At 37.3% G+C, this 9969-nt stretch overlaps 1 protein-coding gene across 1 annotated transcript; it reads left to right on the top strand.

Moving 5' to 3' along the window:
* The first annotated feature begins 460 nt into the window (after positions 1 to 460).
* LOC149257946 (germin-like protein 8-2) lies at positions 461 to 3937 on the top strand. Its single transcript, XM_089392849.1, has 3 exons — positions 461 to 590; positions 707 to 1235; positions 3916 to 3937. Exons 1-3 carry the CDS (start codon positions 461 to 463, stop codon positions 3935 to 3937), a joined length of 681 nt encoding a protein of 226 aa, XP_089248975.1.
* Positions 3938 to 9969: the final 6032 nt, after the last annotated feature.

The raw sequence follows: 9969 nt of genomic DNA, 5'->3' as shown, positions 1-9969 counted from the left end.
TAAAACAAACTCCGGATCATTGTACAATTTTTTTAGTTTGAAAAAGTAAAACACGTTATATGAAACCAAACTTTTTCATTTTTAAAAGACAATCTAAAACATATTAGATAAAGGTAGACTTTTTCTATTTTTGAATGTCGAAGGAAAATACGCAACTGACCATATCCTCCCGACAGACAGACATATATATTGATTACTTCGCTGATTGAGACAATTGTACATGAGCTTTTTGTATTCTTTAGACTCTAACCATTACTTAAGTTTTTTTTATTCTTTAGACTCTAACTAACCAGAACTCTGACACAGTCGTATGCGGCAGAGGGGATTCGGTGGGTGGACCTGCAACACCGGGTCATTTACCATAGTTATAAAAGGGAGCAACGCTCTCCATTCATAATCAAATTCAGTCCATCTCTATTTATTTTCGAATAGAAGAAAAGAAAAATAGTGAGTTACAGCCATGGAATCCTTTCCGGCGTTAGCAGTTGCAGTACTAGTGATCTTATCATACGCGAATAGTATTGTTATTGTGCGTGCAAGTGATCCAGATCCTTTACAAGACATTTGCGTTGCTGATATGCAAAGCAATGGTAATGTTTCCATGTTGTAATTACATGTAATATAATATGTATGTCTGGTGCGTTTGCGAATGTCTGCTAGCTGATCATGGGTGAATAACATTTTATATATATTTTGAATTGTGCAGTTATTGTGAACGGGTTTCCATGTAAGAATGCGATGATGGTCACAGCAGACGACTTCCGGTTGAGGGGCCTAGATAAACCAGGAGATACCAGTAACCAGTTGGGATTCGTTGTAACGCCAGCTTTTGTAACGCAGCTACCAGGCTTAAACACCTTGGGAATTTCCTTGGTCCGCCTTGATTTCGCTGCTCCTCTCGGCCTCAACCCTCCTCACACACATCCGCGGGCCACCGAAATCTTGGTGGTGATCGAGGGTACTCTCTTGGTTGGCTTTATCACCACTAACAACACTCTGTTCTCCACAACGCTGGAGAAGGGAGACGTGTTTGTGTTCCCTCGAGGTCTTGTGCATTTCCAACAGAACATTGGCCCTGTCAACGCAGTGGCCTTCTCTGGACTGAACAGCCAGAATCCAGGAACTCAGCAGGTTGCGCCGGCCTTGTTCGGAGCCTCTCCTCCTGTTTCTGCCTCTGTGCTCGCCAGAGCTTTCCAGATCGATGACAAGCTCGTCCAAATTATCCAAAGCAGGTTCACATCCTCATGATCTTGATCCGATGCTGTCATCGCTCTTTCCTTCCTTCAATTGAGGTGGTATTTATATAGTTAAATAAAACCAACCTCCCGATGTTGTTATCTGAGTGAGGTAATTATAATAGCGAGACCGTATCTGATATCGTCGTCCATATCTATAATAGAAATAAAAGTTCAATATTTCAAATCTTACGCTGCGTTTGATACACGATTGACAAGACTTGGAAATGTATATCTTTTTAAAATGTTGTGTACTCAAAACTGCAGGAATGGCTTTCATACACCGCCTAAATTACCAAGAACTACATAGATTATAGAAAAAATTGAACAAAAGATCAAGTAATAAACATCGCTGACACAGGATTTTTCCACAATAAAGATAGGCCATGATATATTTGAAAATGAATGTTATGTGATGTAACAATGTCTTAAGGGCAAAAAAACTGCATCAAATCGAGCACATTAAAAGGGCATAGGAAATGCAAAGAACTAAATGGATGTAATCTTTTATAGTTTCCTCTTCATTATTAATCTTTGATTATCAATTTGCTGCAATATAAGTCCATAATAGAATTTGATCCCTTTGGGCTCCAATACATGAAAATTTCATTAAGTTTTCATTTTCTACATCATTCATGTTGCCTTCAACACTCATTGTTTCAACTTCTATGTAGACTTCATCAAAACCTGGTGTTTCAAACCTTGGTTCAAGGAACTTTAATTCTTCTTCAAATTTTGTTGCTTTTTCTATGTCATTTGCATCACATTTTACTAGAGTTGGAAGATGATTTTCCTATTTACTTGCACACTCAAAATAAATCTTAATTTTATATGAGAAACATTTTTAGAACCATATTTATTTTGTTCTTTCTACTCTACAGTGAGAGATTTCTCCTCTTCCTCTCCTTCTCTACCTCTTGCATTACATCATAATATTTATTTTCCACTCCTTTACCAACCTTTGTTGCTGCAAATAGGTTGTCTTCCACTTGTCTTCCATACAAAGGTGGTATTCTCTCACCAAATAACAACATATCAATGATATATTTATGTTGCATCATGTGAAACCACTCATCACTAGTTAATTGTTCTTCATCAAAGTTAACATCAAAAATTTTGATTATTGGATCCACCAAACCTCTTGTTGCTCCATTGGTAGCTTTAACTATGAAAAACTGAGGTGCTAGTGGTAACACTCCATTACCATCCAATTTCAAGTGGGATTCACCAAACTCTTCATCTTTATATAGATCTACGATTATATATCTGCCTTCCTTTTCATTTTGAAGCACTGCTACAGTAGGTTGTACAACACTACTATCTTCAACTTGATTACTCCTCCTTACACAAAAGATCCTCTCAAGGATATCCCAAGCCTACTTTATTGTCTTTGCATCTACAAGGAGGGGAAGAATGTTGCCATCAATGGATTAGTTTATGCATTTTATTGCCAAAACATTATTTTTCTTTTTGGTTTCCAACTCTTTCAATTAGATCTCAAACAACTCTTGTTATTTCTTTGACTTTCTCAACGTCTTGGCTTTCTTATTTCTACCCAATCTTTGCTTCACATATGGGTTGAACACTACAAGTCAAACGCTCTTTACCTTTGCATGGTTCCACTTAAAATAAAATGTTACACTAAAAAAAAAACCTTTGTTAAGAAATGAATTTTCAATTTCCCTTAAATAAAGAACAAGCTCATGGATATGATGAACATAATGGATTTACTCAAATATAACACTAAAATATACTTTTCCTTAAGTGAATTCCATTAAGCAGTGGATGTCGTTATGGCTCACAATGGAGGCTAGCGCAACACATTCTTTTTTCAATATAACGGTGGCACTGCAAGGCAATGAAGACCATTGTTGACTATTTCTAGTGATGGCTCTCCTCTTACAGGTCATTGCACTCCGAACAACATGCCCCTGTAGATTCCACTCAACATAGCAATTGAGGTTGCAGATACTTCCAAGATGACTAACTTATCCTTGCGTGCAAAAATGGTGACGCACGAATAGTGGTAGCTACGCATTTCCCTTTATGCAACAATGGTGGCTGAAGAATCCAAAATGGATTAACCTTCTACTTTACAATGCTCACCAAATGCAGATGACATTGTAAAACTAAATATTTTTCTTCTTTTTTGCATGATATGACAATGCATTTTTGTCAAGGACTACACACCATATTTCTACCAATTTTACCTTTCCATTTATTTCTTTCAACATAATCTATTACACCACCCAAACAAATTATTTCCTCACAACACTTTTTATTTATCCAAATATTTAATTAAATAACTTTTACTCCATAAAATTAAAACCTTTAAAAACAACATGGAAAACCTTCTCACAATATTGTATTTAAAACCTTGTGCTCTCTTTTGAACTTGAAGCCTTTGGCTTGTGGTTTTTAGGGGTGAGGCCAAGTAATTCAACTCGTTAATATGGTCAACGAATGTGAATCTTCATGGATGGTGGCTACAAGTTTCTTATAGTTCAACAATGGCAACAACTTTGCGCTCTCACGATGAATCTTTTCTTAATACTCTAATGACTCTATAGGATTCTTACCTTAATAGTAACTTGCTATTTTAACTCACAGTGGTTAGGGGTCTTCAGACTATGGCACACCCACTTCTTCGAGGATTGGGTGATGGCCGATGGTTGTTCTGTTGGAAGAATTCTTATTATTGATGTCAAAGGGAACACTATCTCAAGAAGAAAATTACATAAGTTTGTAGAGGAATTCAAGCGATTTCTAACACGTATTTATTCCCCCCCTAACTCCCATTAGTTGATGATAATTTGAATTTTGAAGTCAAGAAATCCATGTTTGTATCGAGTAAAAGTTGGCCTCACCCAACATACATGTCAGTTAAATATAGGTTTGAACCAGTATAAATAGAAGTTATTCCTCATCCATTTTAGTTATCCAACTCGACAAGGAAGATGAGAAGGATTTTACAACTGAGAAAAAAGACAAATTCATAGCTCATGAACCTAATAAAAAGGAACAAGAATCTTTTGTGATTTATATCTATATTTGGTTAAAAATTTCTTAGTGGATCTTTCTTTGTCTTTCGGAACCTTATTGTGTTGGATTCATTGGTTTATTGTGAGGAATATTTCGACCTTCTTGGGAATAGGATCATGTTGGAGTATTATTATATCCATAAGGAAAGACTACAACTCAACATACCTCTGACCTATGACAAGGAATTTTTAGCCCTATGCAAGAGCTAAATACACATATGAAGATACATATAATTCGATCATGAAGTAACCTAACTTTAAGCCCTCTGAAAGACTAGACTTCAACCTCAATTGGAGTAAAATATTCATCCTAATTAAATAGAATTTTTAGTGCTTCAAGACTATATCTTCAACCCTTTTTGGAGTAGTACCCTCAGCCCTAAGGTAGGAAGTCTGATCTTATGAAAATTCTACAAAAAAATTAGAACTTCGACCTTGTGACATAGCTGCAACAAACTTGAACTTGTGGTGGATTTCAAGCATACTTGAAGCCATTTCTAAAGAAAAGTCTGAAGCATTCTTGAGCAGAGTTTAGAATACTTTTTTAGTAGGATTTTTGAGCAATTTTGTTAACTATTTGATTAAGCTATTTTGAAGGACATTTGGACAAACTAGGAATAGACTATTTGTTGTACCTATGAATAACTTTGAAGCCTCTCCTTTGTGGATCTACTTGAGAAGTATTGAAGAATTCTCTTGCAACATATGGAGAGATCATTGAAGAATTGTTGAAATCATGTTTAAAGAACTTTTGAACACATTTTTGAATACTTGAGGCCATTGAACCAACCTTTAGTAGAATTGTTGTAGCAACCATTAGAGGACTTTTTATGCATACCTTGTAAAGCATATTGGAGCGGTTTTTGGAAGGATTATTCTAGTAGGTTTGAAGTATTTTTTATGATGTTTCAAAGTATTCTTTGGCCTTTGAAGTTCTGAAGTAGTGTTTGGTTGGAGCATAATCTCGATTGGAGTCCTTATACAAGGTTGGAGTCTTGTGAGAGACCAAGTTGGAGCCTGGATTTGTTGTGAGGACTGGAGTCCTCGTTCAAGGTTGGAGCCTTAAAGAAGTTAAAGTTATAGCTATACAGGTTGGAGCCTTAATTTTTTTATAAAAGAGGAATGGAGTCTTCACCATCTTATTAATAAAACTATCCTATGTTATCTCTTTCTATTTCATTTGTTATGGTTTAATTTGTGATAAAAATCTTAACTAGCATAATTTATCATTTGAAAGAAATATTGGTTCATCCCTGATGCAGGAGCATCCAAGCACTCATAATTAAAGGAGGAATCCAAAGCGGAGCAAGGAGAGGACGTGGACAATTGGAGCGAAACAGGGACATTTTTGTTAAAAATAGAGTAAATGATGGAATGGATAAAGTCTCTCGAAGACTTATTTAATGTAATTTAATCTGCCATATGTGTGCATAGCGGGAGATTAGGGATTTGTTGAGTGATTGTGGGAGGAATCATGCATCTTAAATGATACATGACTGTTTTAATATCTTATATAAAGAGATTCTATGTAAGGAGGTGATAGATAGAGTGATATAGAGTTTTATGAAAACTCGAGTGTTCAAAATGTAGTTGAGAGGGAATTATCTCTAAGGCTGAAATGCCTTAGCCTATATTCAATAGTGTGTCTAGTGAATAGATTGTGTTCTCTGGGTTTCTGCGTGACTGTGTATTATTTCCTTTTCAAACATGTTGTGTATATATGCATGATGGCTTGAATCCAGTGTTGGTAGACTGTTGATCGACCATCGATCACTGTATGGATCGATGGCAATCTAAAACTGTTATGTCGTGTGTTTCCAGATTCTGGCATATCTGTGCTTTAACACAGAAATCCATTAAATATCAGAGGATGAATGATGTAGGTAGAGAGAGATGAGGGCCGTCAGATCTCATAGATCGACGGAAAGTAATGTTGGAAGATAATCGACAAAGAGTGGTTTTAAACAGCGCAAGTGGTATTTCTGGCAGCTTCAAAGCCATAAACGGTTTTGAAGGGTGAGCACCTGATTCCACTCATCAAACGACATGTAGCGGCGAGGAGGAGAGAGGAAACCACTTTTCAGGTGGTTAATCCTCATGCTTGTTGTATACCGAAAATCATCGTGGACCATTGAATCTACCAAGTGTAGATGAACGACGAAGAATCATCGTGCAAGTTGTTTGATATGCGATTTAACCACGACTGTCAGATTGAGTCCAGATCGACGGTCAAGAATTGATCGGTAATCACCTTAGACAGAGGTCAAGGTACGACGGAGATGGATATGCCGATGAGTGATTAGTCGATATGCGACATAGCAATACGTCTATAGCCATTGGATTAGAGATGTAATGGACGACGGAGATCAGTCGATCGGAGATCGAAAAGTTTGGCAGAAAGGATTGGAGAAATTAAAGAGCAGACCTGACAGAGTTATAGCGCCAGGGGTATAATATTTGAGATCCGGCCCAAGGGTTCATAGTGGGGTTTTTCTTGTGTTTCTGATAAATAATGTGTTCCCGAGTTTTTATAAAAAGATCTGATAAAGTTGTATGGTCCGAGTTAAAGGCTTAAGACCTTATGAAGCGCTTCCGATAAGTAATGGGCTCATAACCCATAGGTCCCAGGATTGAATATTGATATGAAATGGGTTTTGGCCTTACCCCAATAAATCTCTTTTCATCAAGTGGTATCAGAGCCAAGAAAGGATTTCCTATGAGAAGGGAGAAGAGTGCAAGCAGAAGGAGAAGGAGGTACAGTTGTGGTGAAGACTAGAGAGTTTATTGTATTACTGTCGTGCAGAGAACGACAGTGGAAGGTGAGAAGACTTGCAGCAACCTAGAGCAAGGAGTGCTCAATTGGTTGTAGAGGAGAGAACCAGAAGGATGCCAAAAATTGAGTGAGGAAAGCTTGGTGAGGTATCATGTAGCAGAGGAAGACTGTTACTGCAGAGGTTGGTTGCAGCTCACAGAAGATCATGAAGGCAGCTCCACTGAGAGGTGGGTAGAATTTCTAAGGATAAGGAGAAGCATATGACCAAGAGGTCATAAATTTTTGTGCCTCGGGAGTCTGATGCAGGAGCATCCAAGCACTCATAATTAAAGGAGGAATCCAAAGTGGAGCAAGGAGAGGACGTGGACCATCGGAGCAAAGCAGGGACATTTATGTTAAAAACAGAGTAAATGATGGAATGGATAAAGTCTCTCGAAGACTTATTTAATGTAATTTAATCTGCCATATGTGTGCATAATGGGAGATTAGGGATTTTTTGAGTGATTGTGGGAGGAATCGTGCATCTTAAATGATCCATGATTGTTGTAATCTCTTATATAAAGAGATTATGTGTAAGGAGGTGATAGATAGAGTGATATAGAGTTCTATGAAAACTCGAGTGTTCAAAATGTAGTCGAGAGGGAACTGTCTCTAAGGCTGAAATGCCTTAACCTGTATTCAATATTGTGTATAGTGAATAGATTGTGTTCTGTGGATTTCCGCGTGACTGTGTATTATTTCCTTTTCAGACATGTTGTGTATATATGCGTGATGGATTGAATCCAGTGCTAGTAGACTGTTGATTGACCATCGATCACTGTATGGATCGATGGCGATCTAAAACTGTTATGTCATGTGTTTCCAAATTATGGCAGATCCGTGTTTTAAAACAGAAATCCATCAAATAGCAGAGGATCAACGGTGTAGGCAGAAAGAGATGAGAGCTGTCAGATCTCATAGATCGACGGACAGTAATGGCGGAAGATAATTGGCGAAGATTGGTTTTAAACATTGTAAGTGGTATTTCAGGTGGTTTCAAAACCATAAGCAGTTTTGAAGGGTGAGCACTCGATTCCACTCATCAAAAGACACAAAGCGACGAGGAGGAGAGAGGAAACTGCTTTTCGGGCCGTTAATCCTCACGCTTGTTGTCCACCCAAAATCATCATGGACCATTGCATCTACTAATTGTAGATCAACGACGAAGAATCATCGTGCAAGTTGTTTGATATGCGATTTAACAGCGACCGCCAGATTGAGTCTAGATCGACGGTCAAGAATTGATCGGCAATCGCCTTAGGCAGAGGTCAAGGGATGGCGCAGATGGATATGTCGATGAGTGATTAGCCAATATGCAACATAGCGATACGCCGATAGTCGTTGGATCGGAGACGTAATGGATGGCAGAGATCAGTCGATCGGAGATCGAAAAGGTAGGCAGAAAGGATTGGAGCGATTAAAGAGCAGACACAACGGAGTTATAGTGTTGGGGGTATAATTTTTGATATACGGCCCAAGGGTTCGTAGCGGGGTTTTTCCTATGATTCCCGTGTTTCCGATAAGTAATGTGTTCCTGAGTTTTTATAAAGAAATCCGATAAAGTTGTATGGTCCGAGTTAAAGTCTTAAGACCTTATGAAGCGATTTCGATAAGTAATGGGCTCATAACCCATAGGTCCCAGGATCGAATGTTGATATGAAAGGGGTTTTGGCCTTACCCCAATAAATCGCTTTTCATCAATCCCCCTCTAAGTATTTCCAACAATTGGTATCAGAGCCAACTTATTCAAGATCATCCTAATAGCTAGAAGAAGGATTTTTTAATCAAAATGGTCAGTAAATATGGCAAGGTCCCCAAATTTTATGGAACAAATTTTTCCCTCCAGAAGGTTAGGATGGAGTACTACTTAGCGTCTCTTGGATTCGAAGTATGGAAATATGTTATAGATAGATACAAGGTCCCATCTCCTATTCCAACAAATTCAGATGAGAATAAAGCATATGTGGAAAATTCAAAGGCGTTGAAGCCTATAGCAAGTGGTCTATCAAATTGTGAATTCACCAAAGTTATGGCCTTTAAAATAGTTAAACAGATGTGGGACAAGTTCATCCATATTTATGAAGGAGATGACAAGGTCAAAAAAGAAAATATTAAAACCTATAGAAGGAAATTTGAAAGCCTTAAGATGAATGATGAAGAAGATATTTATGCTTATTTTCTTTGAGTAGATGAGATAGTCAACTGTCCCAAAGGTCTAGGTGAATATGTCAAAGAAAATATGATTGTAAAAAAGGTCTTCATATATCTTCTAAATTGTTTTGATGCCAAGGTTTGTGCCATGGAAGAAATAAAAGATTTGGACTCTATATGAGTGGATGAACTTCATGGAATTCTTGCAACGTATGAGACAAGGTGAGAAAATTCAACTGGAGAAAAGTTACATTCAAGGCATCCAAGATATTTAAAAAGGGGAAGAATTGTGATTGTAGCAGTCATGATTCTGAGACTGAAATGGCACAATTTATCAAGAAGATGAAGAAAGGACATAAACTCAAAGGTAATTTACCTCTCATTTGCTTTAGATGTGGTAGAATAGGATAGTATGTAGAAAATTTCCCTTTTAAAGATGATAGTGACGATGAAGATAAACCTAAGAGAAGAATATTTAAGAAGAAAGGCGCAAACAAAAAGAATTTCTTCTCCAAAGACGACAGTGATGACTTTGTTAAAGAAGAAGAATATGGTGGAAACACTGAAGTATTATTCATGCTCTTCGCAAATTAAACAAATATCCAAAAAGAAGAATAAATTTGAGAAGAAGTAGAAGGAAATGTAGATGAACAATTGATTAGTGATATAGAATAAAATTAGAGACTTAGAAAGAAGAAATAAAAGTTATCTTAAGAAATCAACTCTCTCG

This window comes from Pinus tabuliformis, chromosome 6 (genome assembly GCF_031772625.1).
Source record: "Pinus tabuliformis cultivar Carrire ecotype Pingquan chromosome 6, CPIR1, whole genome shotgun sequence".
NCBI classification, from domain to species: Eukaryota; Viridiplantae; Streptophyta; class Pinopsida; order Pinales; family Pinaceae; genus Pinus; species Pinus tabuliformis.
This window is presented reverse-complemented; position numbering and strand designations above follow the sequence as displayed.